This window comes from Mytilus californianus, unplaced genomic scaffold, assembly GCF_021869535.1.
Source record: "Mytilus californianus isolate M0D057914Y unplaced genomic scaffold, xbMytCali1.0.p SCAF_7, whole genome shotgun sequence".
NCBI lineage: Eukaryota > Metazoa > Mollusca > Bivalvia > Mytilida > Mytilidae > Mytilus > Mytilus californianus.
The window spans coordinates 13868659-13884879 of record NW_026262723.1 but is presented as its reverse complement, the minus strand read 5'-3'; the positions used below and the strand labels follow the sequence as shown (position 1 = coordinate 13884879).

Here is a 16221-nt window from a genome sequence, read left to right as displayed (position 1 = left end):
AACAGTTTCGTCTTGCTAAAACTTGTAATTAAAGTAACAGCTCAATGAACTTTTAAATCTGTGTAAAATTGTAATACCGGTCACTGGTTAAAAATGTGTGTTATTTGTGTAAAAGCAGCAAACGAAAAATGAAATTTGAAGTGGGTTTACGAAGGGATTATCGTTATGTCCGCATGTAAAATAATTCTTGCAAGAAATGAACATTTGACGAACTGGACTGGCTATTAAGCCCTCGCACGGTCGGCCCTGGCCCAAAAGGAATATTTAAAAAAAACCCTTATTTTTATATTTGCGGCTTTCAAAAACGTTTTTAAGACCAAAAGGTAACTTAAACATTGTAAAGCACGTCGGATAAAATGTTTCTGTCATATAATTGTGTAAGGCATATTTTAGCGGTAATGCATATTTTAGCGGTAATTACTAGATAAAAAAAAATAATTGGCTATTATGTTCTTATTCAATACTTCAAACGAACATAAAGCATTTACAAAGTAAAAACTCAACACAGTTTTTGGTTATCAGCTCGCCCCGACAGCACAGAAAGCTTATTTTTATTATAAACAATAAACAAATGTCCAATTTGCTGTCATCGACCGCTGCCATCACATATAAACACAATCTACAATAGAAAAATGTTCTATAAGTTGAAGAAAAAATCATTTCGATTTACATACATGTATTTTATCAACTATTTTCTACATAACATACTGATTCACATTCCTATGAAGTCTTAATAAAAGGGGTGGGTGGGTGGGAAAACGAACCTTTCTGTCGGATAGGCGAACCTCGAATGACAATTCTAGATATCTTATTATAATTTTAGCGCTAAAATTCTAGCATGAAGTTATCATGATTGATATAACTTAAACCGGTAATAACTTACTGATGGTCCAATCAAATTAAACATAAACATGTTTTGATTTAAACACACGTGTTAAAAGTAAACAAATACACGTGTTCCCGAGTAACCTTTATAAATACATTTATGTTCTTATTCAATACTTCAAACGAACATAAAGCATTTACAAAGTAAAAACTCAACACAGTTTTTGGTTATCAGCTCGCCCCGACAGCACAGAAAGCTTCGATTGATAAAGAAAGGGACATAAAGAAAAAGGGGGGACAAACAATATAAATTACAATCCTAAATTCTTAGATACTGACAATCTGTTGAGTATACTCTCTTTAACATAACCATCTTTGGCTTTATCACTTTTCCATCTCCCGTGTTTCTTAAACAACCGGTCATCTATTCCAGCTTCTGCCGCGGCAGTAGCTCCTCCTGACCTCAAACTATGTAAGCCAAACTGTTTTTTATCAAGACCTAAACTGTCAAGTGCAGATAACAATAACTCTCTGGCTCTGGTGTAAGAAATATGACTACTCTTTCTAAGTTTGTATATATTCAAAGATTTACAATAACAAATAGATCTAAAAATAAAATCATTCGATTCTTCAGGAATGTTAGCTAACTTTAGATAACGCTGAAGTACATCTACCGGGCATGTAATATTCCCTGTTTTTGAAATGACAACATCTTTCCCTTCCCTATATACATCAGTTTTACTCTTGACTAAATGAAGTGTAAGGTAAGTAGGGGAAAACTGTATATCAGACCTTCTCAAGTTAGCTAACTCGGAGAATCTTAAAAAGCCAGCATAGGCTAATAAACACATACATGCTATTCTTACATCTTTTAAATTACAAGTATTATTAGCATATTTACATACAATATTTTTCAAAATATGCGGTGTGATAGGTTCTTTTTTGACAACTGAATGACCTATTTTTCTATGAGCCCCTTCAAGAACAGATGCAACTAGATTATTTTCACTGGGATCAGCAACGCCAGCTAATTTATGTGCCCATTTTATGGCGTAAAAAGCATCATTTAATTTTGAAACCGATTTTGCAGTTTCAGACAAATGAATTAAATATAAAGAAATATGTAAATGAGATGCTGGCAATGGTGAAAAAGAATATTGACTAGTCCACTTACACCATGAATTGAAGGCATATCTATATTTCTTCTGAGTACTCGCAGCCTTGGACGAAAGAAGGAATTCTGGTAACTGTTTGAACAAACTGCTGAGATCATTATTAGAGGCAACTTGTGAATTAAAGTCTGACCAATGTCCTACTGAAAAAATATCTGAAAAACGTAAAATTGCAATAACATTTTATATACATATACAGAGGACGAATTATTAGCATATTTCAGATTTCTATACACAGTAAAATATAATATATATTCAAATATTTCAACGCCAGCTACAATATCTTTATAGATACTAGGGCCATAAACTGTAAAACAAATTACCATGCCTGCTAAAATATCATTATAGATACTAGGGCCATGTCAAATAAAAAACCAAGCCTGCTACAATATCATTACCGATACTAGGGCCATGTCAACATAAACACCCATGCCTGCTACAATATACATATACTAGGGCCATGTCACAAACAGACCATGACTGCTACAATATATCTATATATATATTAGGGCCATGTCACAAACAGACCATGCCTGCTAAAATATATCTATATATATTAGGGCCATGTCTAAGATGCATCTAGCAAAACAGCCAAAACTGGCGAACCAAACGGTTCAATTCCGAATATCGTATTCTTATTCGAACCTTGCTTATAAATACCATCAGTATTTTTAAACACAATAACATCTTTTACGTAATCTTGATAAATCAGATGTTTATCGAATATCAAAGGCCAGAATGCAGCAGAAATCCACTTAGGCACAACTAACGTGCCTCGAGCTTTACAAGCTATAATGTGTTTAATCGATCGTATCACAAGATTAATTGGTGGAACTAGCCAATTATTTTCATTGGTCCAAACTTGAGAAAATGCATCAACTGCTTCAGAATCAGGTTGCCAAAATAAGGAGTTAAATCTCATAACTTTTCTATTTTCGACACTTGCAAACCTGTCAATCGAATAAGGACCCCACATATCATTTAAAAAATTGAAAAATATATGTGTGACTCCCCAGTCCTCGAAATCAACCATTTTGCTGATATAATCAGCCTTTTCATTTTCTTTTCTGGGAATCCATTGAATGTCAATTGATATTCCTTTTTGAATGCAAAATGAAAAAATAGATTTTGCTATAACATGAAGATTTTCTTTCATACTTCCCGAATTAACAATTTTGACACAATTTTGATTGTCAGTAAACCACTTTATAGTTTTTCCTGTGAAACTATTCTTAAAAGAAAAAAGGGCCAACTCTATAGCTTTCAGCTCTCTCCATGTGGAGCTTTGTACCGTTTCACTACATGTCCACATCTTATGGAAAATCTTATTTTCTAATTCAACGGTGTATGCACCAGCGGCAATATTACTAGCATCTGAGTATATGACAACAGAAGATTTACTGTAATGACATAAATTACGATAGTTAATCATGGTGACATTTTCTAACCAGAACTTTAACTCTGATAAAACCTCGACGGGTTTGTACCCTGTAATGGGAATATCCCACCCAATTCTACTTTCAATTTCCATGTAACAGAACTTTGACATAATTCTAGCCACATTTCCGATTACGGGAGTCATAGAAATAATTCTACCTACAACCTGAGCTAAAGATCTAGCTGTAACATAGGGAAATTTAGCCAAAATTACATTCAATGAGAAAATCAAATCGTCAACTCGACGTTGAGTAATAGATAATTTGTATTCTTTCGAGTTCCAAACTATTCCCAACCATTCTAACTCGGTAACAGGTTTAAAAACAGACTTCTCCTCGTTAATAAGGAAACCAGCATCAATCAAAGACCTTTTTACGAAGGACGATTGCTCATTACATGTATTTTCATCTGGACTCATACCAAATCCATCATCTAAATACAAAACAACTTTTATACCGTTTCCACGCCAAAATTTTACTAGTGGCCTCAAACATTTAGTAAAAATGTACGGACCGGTAGTAATTCCGAAAGCTAAAACAGTATAGCAATAAAATTGACCTTCCCACTGAAAACCTAAGAAAGTCTGTTGCTGTGAGCATATGTCTAAGTGAAAATAACCAGATTTTAAATCAAACTTAAACAGATACATATCTTTGTCAAAATATTGTATAGCTAACTTCCAATCCTCAAATTTTATTTTTTCGCGCTTTATGTGTTTATTCAATTGACTCATATCTAAAATAAGTCGTTTCTTACCGGACTTTTGAGTAGCAACACTCAATGGATTTACCACATATGGTTGAAAAGGCACTTTAATTACGCAACCTATTTGAACTAAATCTTCAATTGACTTTGTGACAAATTCAGTATTCTGCCGTGCTGATCTATTATTTCTGTGGTACATTTTAAAAGGTGTATCTATAAATGGAATAACATAACCATTTTTTATTGTATCAAGCACAAAAGGACAAGCACCTATATTTTCCCAATACTTTACATGACAAGCTAATCTACCTTTCACCCCTTTAAATTTATCATATGACTGACAATTTTCAAAATATTGAACTTGATCTAAAAAAGATTCTATATAATCGTTATCAACAAAACATGTAGAAAATTGGTCATTAATAGTGTCTAAATACTTATCATTCACAATGACTGGAGAGTGACGTTCAGGCCCTACTTTACTACTTCTGGTAGGTTGTGGAGTTGCTGTTGGATGACCTGAGACTGGCGAGAAGAGGACAGTTTTTTCTCCAGTGGCCTTGTTGCTTGCAGTAGTGGCACGTGTCGATTGAGCAAGGCTCACGCCTTGCGAAGCTCCCACGAAAGGGCTGTTGCTGATTACGTTGATAATGCTGAGCGTAAGCAGGGTTACCATAAGATTCCGCAGGTTGTTGACGAGGCGGATTTTTTGGGTAAGGTTGCTGGCGAGATTTTGACTTCTCCTTGGAGGTACGGATAGCTCTGGTCTCAGCTTGTCGTATCTTTCTCTCATCTTCAGAATCTGAAGCCACGGCATTGGATTCGTATTCCCTAACGGTTCCCCAACCAGCAGGGGAAGCATCAGCTATGCGTATTTTCTTATTACGGCTTTTGATCTTATCAGTTATGTCAAGAACTAATCTATAGGCTTGAGTATTGGAGTTAGGGATGAATTTTGAAAGTTTATTAACAGTGTCTAATAATTCCTCGTTAAAGGTGTACTGAATTCTGTTTCCTTTCCCCTTAAATTTTAGAGTGACGTCCTCCTTAATTTTTCTCTTAAGGCAATCTTGTTCTTGTATGAGTTCAGATTTCAACTCACCTAACTTGCTGTCTAAAATTGTCTTAAAAAGCTCTACAGTATCTACCAAATCAGACGACTTATCAGCTGCTTTATGAATATTAGGTGGCGGTAAACTATTATCTCCTTCGAGTAGTATGTCTTCATTCAATTCCAGACGTGGAGAAGATTCGGACATTTTACCAAGTGGCGATTTAAGAAAAAACGAACCTTTCTGTCGGATAGGCGAACCTCGAATGACAATTCTAGATATCTTATTATAATTTTAGCGCTAAAATTCTAGCATGAAGTTATCATGATTGATATAACTTAAACCGGTAATAACTTACTGATGGTCCAATCAAATTAAACATAAACATGTTTTGATTTAAACACACGTGTTAAAAGTAAACAAATACACGTGTTCCCGAGTAACCTTTATAAATACATTTCTAACTTCCCAAGTTTAATCTAGGTGCTCTCGTAGGCCACGTTTAATATTCAAATAAATTTCATTGGTCGGGATTTCATAATGTGTTATATGAAATTATCTTGAAAATAATTGCGGGAAAGGGCTGTTAAAGTGCGAGAAGAAAACTCTTTTTCTTTTTGCGGAAACGTGAACGAAGGAACGTGCTACAAATAAAGACCTGCGATTGTTTGTCAATAACTCAAATTTACAAAATAGTAAAATATAACTAATGATCAATGTCAAAATTATTGGAAGTTTTGTGATCATGACATCACCTATGTTATGTAGTATAATTACTCGAATTTGTCAATTATACCACATCTTCTTATTTGTATATTAATCATGTCAAAATACGAAAATGGAAATGTAGTGAAGTATTGTGTCCATGCATGACGATATCAAAGTCGCGTACATATACGAAGAGAAGATGTGATAAAGACGTAAAAGAGACAGCAACTCAACCACACAACATACCAGAATGTGTACAGTTAGCTCTTGTGTGCATCCTTTCCTTAGGATTTGACTTTAAAAGATATTACTACTTTTGCCTGAACATACCGGAATTGTACTATTTTCTCGGAAAAGTAAGGTATTTATTTCCGGAAGCGTAGACTTTAATTGTGGAAACGTATTCTTTTTCCCGGGAAAGTAATGACAAATTTTATATGAGCAGTATATTTGTTTCAATGTCAGTATATAAAGCATTAACTAGTGTTAATGTCTATGGGTGTATTAGTTACAGTTGCATACTAATTGAGAGATCGTCCTTTTTGATGTTCTCTGTGTGGAAATTATTCTTCCTTCAGCATGCATCTTTACTTTGTTCCTCTAATGAGATCCTCATTTACCCTTACATTATAATAGTTTGTGGACCCGTATGTATTTAGGAAATGGCACTCTCCGTGTATCGTACGTAAAAAAAAACAACTTTCGTATATTTTACGTTTCAGAGTCCTACATGTATGTTGAATTTTACTCAGAACTTAGAAAGTTGATATCAGCGCGGGTTATGCTTAAAGTTAACCTTTTATTCTATTTGTCAGATAACCTACTTGTTTTTATGTAGGATTGCTGTCTGATTGACGAATAGCCGTAATTTTATCTCTATATTTTTATTTTTTTTTAGGGATGCATCCAATTGCACCTTTTCATTTGAAATATATTTCCGTGACGTAACCTCAAAAGATTAGTCACTTCAATAAAAAATAATGTAAGCGAAAATGAAACCTCTTCTCGCATGTTGCACTTTGTGTAATTGTTCTCTTCGACAAAATTAAATATAAAGAAGCCACAATTTGGTTCCTAAATGGATATTGTTTAAAACCCGGGGCCTAAAGCTAGGCAAAGCCTATCTCTTGATAAAGTTTCTTAAATTCGGCAAATTTTAGAGACCGACCGTGCGAGGGCTCAGTCTGTATAGCCATTCAAGGTCGTTAAAACTTTGATCATCCTTGTAAAGATTTTTTGAAAATACGATGGTTGATGCCTTTTTCGAAACTAAAACATGATCAAATATAATTGGTGGCCTTCTGTTTTCATGTTGTTGTCTCTTTTACATATTCCCCATTTCCATTCTTAATTTTAGATAAAGTAAAAAATTATGATAAATAAATGTATTCTTGTTGTCAGATCAAAATACATTTAACAAGCCAGTGCGATAAAATTCCATTCGTTACTATTACGTAAAATATATATCACGATATCTCAGTAGCATGGGTTCGAATCCCGGCGAGGGAAGAACAAAAAAATTGCGAAAGCAAATTTACAGATCTAACATTGTTGGGTTGATGTTTAGACGAGTTGTATATATATATATATATATATATATATATATATATATATATAAGTTCTGTGTCCAAGTGAGAAATAACTACATGTGGTTTGTATATCAGGGGAGAATTGACAACGGGTGGTATGTATACTAAAATGTTTATCGTCTTCCATTATACATGACGTTGTGGATGAAAATTATTGACAAAAGAATAAAGAAAACAGAAAATAACCAGACAAATACATAGAAAAGAAAATGATGAGGTTCTAGAATACATGGAATAAAGAATGATCGGCAAAAGGTATAACGAATAGAAAAAATTGCCTAAAATTATAGAATACAGAAATAATGAATCCCGATTCAGACCCTCACAATCTGACGATGACATTTAGCTTTAGGGCAATTATGGGCAAACGACCAACAACACTGTTTTTTTTTATGAAAGTTCACATACAAGCTAATTTTTACAAAATCAACTTGAATATGTAATAAAAACTATATCTATATCTTCATGTGTTGAATTTTAAAGATAAACGGGTTTGAAGTTTTCGACATTTACTAAAAATTTCGGTTTCTTGAACATTTCTGTCTCCTTAAATTTTGTACGTATGCGGATTTCGGTAAAGAGATAAGGAATATCTTCGTTACAAAATTGGGCTCTACATTTGTGTAACAATCCTTATCAAAAATCCTTTATGTTAAAGAAATAAATTGATTTTAGAAGAAAAAAAAACGGCATTTTTGTTGTTTATTTATCTAGTTGAAAAAAGTCGGTTATTTCTTCATAAAAGTTGGAACGAATAATCTTCATCAGAGACATATAGTAATTGTATGGGTGTATAAAGTTTCCGCATTTTTAGCAAAAACCCAGTTCACGTTTCCACATTTTCGTGCATTACTTTTCTGAAATAAATAGATACCACTTTTCAGCATTTTTACCTGTATTTCACCTGTAAAAAATGGTAATAATGATATATCGGTATAAGACTTTATTATCAAATATGGTCATCTCCTCCCGACACAGATACCAAAAGAACCACAACTGGGTCGGAATCGTTTCTCCCAGTTCTATCCATGTCACACAATTATATTTATTTTTATGGACGTTTTGCAGAAGATCCAAACAACAACTTACATCAAAATTCGGTCTTTATCAGCATTAGCATCAGTTCGTAAAAATGATCGCGAACGTGCTGAATTCGTATCCGAACAGTTTGTCAAGTATGGTAGAGAATAGAATACGAGGTTGACTTTATAAAGTCAGTTGGCTACAAGTTTACCGCTTTAAACTGTGCTACATGTACTGTATAATAGTATACTGACGCTTAAAATATATATAAACTTTTAGTGCTGAACATTGACTTTTAATTGATATATGACCATGTGTGATTTTTATCATTTTAAGTTGATACATTTGTAGTTTCATTTTAGTCATAAAGACTTATCCTGCTCGAAGTCCTACTTCCACCCAACTGGTGAGTAAAAAAGGGGGGGGGGGGGGGATACATTAAAGATTTAAATGCGGAAACGTAAATAACCTTTAATAAAATCAATGCAAAAACAATGCGGAAAAGAGTACTATAAAAATGCGGAAACGTAAGAATTTTAATGCGGAAACGTAGTGCCACAATGCGGAAACGTAAAACGCCAAATTGTATTATATGTCTCTGTCTTCATACAGTATCATGCCAAACGCCATTTTTAAAAAGAGGGGGTCCATGTTCTCGTTTTTAAGCTAATGGTTAAATCTCGAAAAGATGCATTTTTTCCCGATATTTCACAGTTTGACGTCGCGAAAAATATCATTTTACGGAAGCAAATAATCAATTAATGTGTCGATAAAAAGAACGAATTCTACAATATATAAAATTCTGTCAAAAATCATTTCCTGGGTCAATATTATAAAGTTCATCCGAAAAAGTGATAAAACTGATAATAACATACTAATTCAATTTCATGCAATTAGGTTTTAATGCTAAAAGTTTTAGAAGAAAGAGTTAAATGTCTTCTTTAAAATATTTAGATTAATTCTGCGAAAACATCAGAGAGAGACAAAACAAAAATGCATGCAACCAATTGAATAAAATGGAGAATGGAAATAGAAAATGTGTCCGACAACAATCCGACCAGAGAGCAGAAAAGGTATATAAGGCACAACATTTGCACTAAATTGAGTTACCTTGTTTTGTAACCCCCATTGACATAATGGTTACATTGGCTACAATGGTTACACTCATACAAACTATCATAAATCATATTATTCAGAAATTCTTTTTGGGGATCATTAATGTACGTCCAGTGGCATATATATAACATGCATGTCGGAACAGGAAAATTGACATAATTTAAGGTACTATTAGAACCATGTTCACATTATTATACATTAGACATATGTCTCTGATTATACCCAACAATTGTGATGATGACGAATTTCTTAAACTGTTCGAAATAATCTAACCGAAAGATATATCTGTAATTTTACTTTGTCCATAACTTCGACGAACCAAATTAAAGCGAGTAATACTTCGACCTGTTTTAAAATCAGATTGGTTTTGAATGTTTCTCTCATATATTCAATATGTATATACATGTATATATTCTTAATTGAGACTATGATCTATTATTATTATAGTTCCATAACATTCTTTCAAGCCGTATAACCAATGATCGACAAGTGCGTACATTTTGTGAAATCATATATAATGTGTATGTTTCAAATGTCCATATCTATTGACAACGAGTATATACCCTTGGAAAATATGTAAATAGATTTTTATTTTATCAGATCTTTTTTGGGGAATTATTAAGATTTTCATAAATATCAATCTTAACACCAGAAACGTTATTTATAAACAAGCGTATAAGTAATGACTATAGTATATCACTATCGGACACGCAAGACAAAGATGTATATTACACCTGATATTTTCAAAATGGAAAGTTACAAGTTATCGGCCGTGTACACTGATCAATACCCTCAGAGGTCAAGTGATGCACCAACTTGCTTTATGTAATTGTGTAATAAGAGTTTTAAAGTCCGACAGGAAATCGCTTGAATACCTGGACGTGTCACCTCACAATACATCTGGGAACAATTTCTTCAGCCATGCTGGTGATCAGATGAGGGAAGATCCGAATTTATTTAAAGAAGTTTACAAAACCGTTTTACATAGAGAAATTATGAACAAACTAGACTTTCGAAAACATTTCTACACGGAACACTTCTTTATGACTTTGAACTTTGACTTTTTAACTAATTTCCATTAATATGACTTTTTTCAAAAACTTAATAAAAATTAGTTTCAAAACGATTCCTTAGTTTAAAATTTAAAAAAATATGTTATTATTTTAATGTGGCACGCGCTCTTCTTTGTGTAATGTCTAATCACCTTGTTAATTGATCCAATAAACCCTTAAGAAATAACTTCAAACTAAAAAAAAATAATTCTTGTGTTTTCGTAATTAGAAGAGATAAAGAGGTATTGATCTTAAAGTCATATGAAACCTCAAATTAAAAAAAATATGCATATGTTTTTTATAACAAAATGGATAGTTGTCATTATTAAACTTATGTACAAGTGTTATACAAGTGCTCAATATCCATGCTTCTTTGTTGATTGATTTGTTTGACAAACAACATCAGATAATAAAATATCTTGTGGAAAAACTACATTTGACGGTACGTTTATTTTTTATTCATAACACTATCCCATCATGGGCTTGGTCCAGTTAAAGGAGCTTAGTGCACAAAGGCGGCCTAGGTGGTGTTTAGAAGCTCTCGTTAATTCAGTCTCATAATTTAAAGGCTCCAAGGCAGCACATTCGTAGAAATACCGCAAAGGACCTCCTTCGTACACTAAGAAGAAAAATGTGCACTAAGGACCTGATGGAATGATACAACTTTCACAAAGGACATGGCATATAGAAATAGACTTTGTAAAAATACATTATTTTAAATTTTATGATCATATCTTTTGTGAGGGGGGGGGGGGGGGGGTCGGAGGGGTCCTGATCCCGAAATCCCGGGCTTAAAAACATGAAATCCCGAAGTCCCGAATTTAAAAAAAGTTAAATCCCGACATCCCGAAATTCGAAAAACCTTGACCGTTTAGAATCCACTTTGTATACTGATTAAACATGTAAAATTGAAGATGAGAAACATATTATATTAGACTGTCCTTTATATGCAGATTTACGTGAAAGTTTATTTTATGAAGTTAAAAGAAGTAATGGTGATTTTAATATTTTATCTGATGATGATAAGTTTATACATCTTTTTAAAAGTACTGTTTTTTGGTGTGGTTGACAAGACCTGCTGTAATATTCTAAGTAGAAGAAATTGTTTTTTTATATGCTTGATAGATAGTGATGTTTTGCAGACCTGAAATATCTTATAAACATGATAAATGCAGTTATATGGTGCTTTTTGTATTTCTGTCTGTTATATTTTTTACTTCTATGTAATATCGTATTTTCTACTCTTATTTTTAGCTCATCTTGCGTCCGTCGTCGTTAGCTTTTACAAAAAATCTTCTCCTCTGAAATCACTGGGCCAATTTTAGTTATAGAACGGTAATTTTGTTCAACCGAAATACTTTTAATGGGTACACATACTAGATTTACTAAGGATAAGATTATAAGAGTTTTATTTAGGAGCAAGAATATATGGTTTACATTATTTTTTTAAATGCATCAGTGTTATATTAATAACATAATGAAATTTTATAATTATAAAAAATACACATATGGCGGAGAATGACAATAAAAACACAATGACATCCGTAATAAAGGTAACTTTCATAGAAAACAATTTAATATGATTATTCTCTTTTTGAAAATAATATTGATCTCTTGAAGTCTTTCTATATCACTTCTATAATCGGGTTTTGAAGAATATGTTTTACTCTCAAATGTCTTTCAAGGTATAATGATAGTATGTAAACTATAGAGTTGTAAATGTGGAAATGAAATCTCAGGAGCATTTTTTTTCTCAATTTCTATCTCAAAACAGGTTTCTTTAAAAAAAAAAAAAGTTTACTAAAGCAATGTCCTTCAAAACAAAATAAAACAAAGGCAAAGTAAACATAAAATTCAGTTTTTAATTTTTCTTTCATCATCTTCAAATTATAACATCCTAAACCGTTAGGTTTATTCAACAAGTATCATTAATTAATCAATTAGTAACGATCAAAAGACGATTGTTATTTGGATATGGTTGATTGAACTTAATGATTGGGAATTTGCAATAAGCCGTTGGTCACGTACCGAGTGGCACGCGCTGATTAAAAAGTCATTTTACTTCAAAATTACAATATCTATTGATACCAAACTTTATATTTATGAGTTATATACTTAATATATCCATGTTCTTTGTGATCTTAAAACATCGTTTTTGTGTCCTTAGTGCACTAAGAAGTCCTTTGCGGTATTTCTACACACCGTTTCATTTTAAAGATACTATATAATATGTTTTCGCATTGTTTGCACATTGAACACAAACAAATCTAAAAAAATAAGGAGATGTGGTATAATCTCTCGCCAAGAGACCAAATAACACAGAAATTAACAACTAAGCGTTTTTTGCCTTTTTACTATATACATCTGACGGTGACTTTTAGCTTTAGGGCACTGAATTTAGTGACCAGAGAGATGATATATAACCTTCTGTAGAAAAATCATTTGAAAGGTAAATATTATTAGGGTCATCCGGAAAGCTGATGAAAATACTTTAGATACACAATGTATTTCTTTTTAATTTATGCAATTCAATTTTGATACTACAAGTTTTTAAATCAGTAATATCTTACGATTCAAATTAGCGTTAGGCAAACTATAAGCAATGTGTCAGTATTTCAATTAGTTATAAGTCCTAATGAGTGACATTGGCCTGAACTGAGCTGTGATACTTCTTACTTAGTTGGATTTTTAGATGATCTGTTATAATACTTAAAGTGTTTTTGACATTTGAAATAATAATAATTCGAACTTAACTATTCATTTTCTTACTAGCGTCAACAACTGGTAATTGCCAAATTTGTTGGTAATTCGTATACTAGTAAAATTAGAAGATACGGGGATGTCGTGTGACTCGTGTCTGTGGATTGGATATTAGGAAGTGATAATGAAATGATATCTTCCTGGGCCTATACCATGTTATATACACGTGATTTGCGTTATCGTTATATCCGAGACAGTCCATGAAAAAAGGTACAAAAAGTCTCGTTGAACTTTACAGATTACGATATCAAAGTTCGATAAAATATTTTCAAATAAACAGCTGCGCCATGAGCGCATGATACGCCCGTCGTCTTGTGTGTGAATTGTTATTCAATAATCGTAAATAGTTTCTGACATACGGCCTGACATGCGAAAACCCCCTTTTTTACAAAAAACACAATATCTCAAAAATAAACTTTTGAATCAAAACCAAAAAGTATACAGATCTTTAGATTAATATAACTAAGAAGTGTGTAAAATTTTAAGCAATAATCATAAATCGTTTTTGAGATACAGCGCGACATGTGGAAAAACCCCTCCCCCTTTTTTAACAAAATACTCAATATCTCTAAAATAAAATTTTGAATCATCACCAAAAAGTATACAGATCTTAAGATTAACATAACTAAGAAGTGTGTAAAGTTTCAAGCAATAATCATAAATTGTTTTTGAGATACGGCGCGACATGTGAAAAAAAAACACACACCTGGTTTAGTTACTAAGTCCCGTAACTCAAAAAATTTTAATCTTATTTTCACCAAAAAGTATACAGATCGTTTGACTATCATAAGAAACAACTATGTTAAGTTTCATAAAATTTGGATAAGTCGTTCTGATGTTACGGTGCGACATGTTTACGCCGGACAGACAGACGGACGGACGGACGGACACCGGACATTTGTATACCACAATACGTCCCGTCAAAAACTGACGGGCGTATAAAAACTATTTCTATCAATGTCAACATTCATAAAATTTTGAATTTATGTAGTAATCGTAGATCAGCGGAATATAACGACTGAATTATTCGGGTTACACCACCTCTATATTCTGTTATCTAGTTTTTTTTTGCCTCGCTTCTTATTAACTTAGTTTCCTCATAATTCTCAAATCTGTAAACCCCATTCATATACTTATAAATGGTGGTCCCATTTATAGCCTCATACATGTAAATGATAATTGAAACAACTTGAAACAAAAAACACACAAATATTAGTGTATGCATGGACTTTTAGAGAAATATTAGTCCCCGAATCTGTTAAAATGTAGATCTTAATAAGAATATAATAGCAGTTTATCTATGATTTTACATTTATTTTTAATAAAATGTCAATTCATTCTTTTCTGGATTTAAAGGGGGAGGCGGGTTGTGAAGAGAAGGATGGGCGGAGTTTTTTTTGTTTTTTTTTTTTTTTTTTACAAATTGTTTATTTCCTTTGAATATAAGGGACGAAAAAATACTTCATTTCGTTAAAAAAATCTTGTTTCATTGTATTAAAAATAAATAGATTAATTTGTTGCTGAATAATTTCACAAAAAAAGACAATTCGAAAAAAAAATATGAATATGTTTAACCTCGCCGCATTTTTGCGCCTGTCACAATTCAGGAGCCTCTGGCCTTTGTTAGTCTTGTATACTTTTAATTTTAGTTTCTTTTATATATTTCGGAGTTGAGTATGACGTCAATAATCCCCATATTCATTCCCAATTGCATTTACAAGAAAATTAAATGTGAGTACTATATTTTGGTATGAAGACATGTTCCATATATTAATACAGCATCAACATTCTTAAAACAAGTGTTTAGGCACTTGCTGATTTTCTTTGATTTTGCCGAAAATCGGTGACCCGTAAGACACGTGTCAAAGAACATATCTGATAACACTATTATCTTGAAAAAATGAAAAAATAATTATTTTGCATGAGAAAATAACCCTTTAGATATGTTTGCCATAAAAATACATTGGGACTTATTATTGTTTTTTTTTAATTCAACATCTATAGTTGAAAATCTTAGGTGTACATCGGTTAATTGAATAATAGAATATAGAAATTGTTTTTTTTTTTTTTTTCAATAAAAAAAAATGTTCCCCCTTTCGAGATTTGTCATTACATAAGTGTGTGCTAAAGTTTGGAGACCGAGGACTAACAGACTACAAACAGCAAAAAGTGGATAAACATTTGATATGCATGAAAGAACGTTGGACACACAATACTGATTTCACTGAAAAATTTCAACGAGCACATGATACCCTATGAATTTATTTACATACTTGAACTCTTCTAAGGAATATAATTCTGGACAAAAACGAATTCAGTATATGTTAAATGGATAAACAAACAACAGCACTCATTGATGGATACACTTGCGGCTTAATTCATTTTTAAAGCACAATTTGAATGATTGATTAATGGTTGTTTAACGTCCAGTGGCAAACATTTCATACATGTTCAAGGCGAGAAGTCGTTTCAGAAATAGATTATGAATTATAAGGTATTCCAAAATGTTAAAATGTTATCATCGTTTAGCAAAAGGAAATTTTCTTAGCTATTAGAAATGGTACGTCAATATTTTCTTACAAACTTATATCTTTTGCTTTAAAATTAACACATATAAGGTTCTGATCTTATTAAAACAATGTCACTTAAGTCTCGAGAATTATTCGTGTATTTGGGCTTTTGAACTCCGCTGCATTTGTTTGCATCTGCCCTAACCTGCTGTTTAGTGGTTGTTGTTAGATTATGTATTTCAAAAGTCGAATATATAGACCGTTAGTTTTTC

General features: G+C 32.4%; 1 protein-coding gene across 4 annotated transcripts; it reads right to left on the bottom strand.

The window, feature by feature from the left end:
- Window positions 1–439: 439 nt before the first annotated feature.
- LOC127707432 (integrase/recombinase xerD homolog) lies at window positions 440–5155 on the bottom strand. 4 transcript variants are annotated; one of them, XM_052211950.1, is made up of 3 exons: window positions 4191–5155; window positions 2000–2152; window positions 440–619 (listed from the first exon to the last, which is right to left on the bottom strand). In XM_052211950.1, the coding sequence occupies exons 1-3, from the start codon at window positions 4999–5001 to the stop codon at window positions 603–605; spliced, it is 981 nt and encodes a 326-aa protein (XP_052067910.1). In that variant the 5' UTR covers window positions 5002–5155; the 3' UTR covers window positions 440–602. The 4 variants fall into 4 exon arrangements, 3 of the variants coding, with proteins under 3 accessions (XP_052067910.1, XP_052067908.1, XP_052067909.1); XR_007984856.1 differs by lacking the exon at window positions 4191–5155 and having other exon boundaries at window positions 2000–3846; XM_052211948.1 differs by lacking the exon at window positions 440–619 and having other exon boundaries at window positions 629–2152.
- Between the last annotated feature and the right edge of the window lie 11066 nt (window positions 5156–16221).

What these genes read in the sequence shown, in the direction of transcription:
- LOC127707432 (XM_052211948.1), bottom strand. Translation starts at nt 5,001, where the DNA reads ATGCTTCCCCTGCTGGTTGGGGAACCGTTAGGGAATACGAATCCAATG. An exon ending in TGTTGCTACTCAAAAGTCCG is followed by an intron (nt 2,153 to 4,190) that starts GTAAGAAACGAC and finishes TACGTTTTTCAG; the next exon opens with ATATTTTTTCAGTAGGACAT.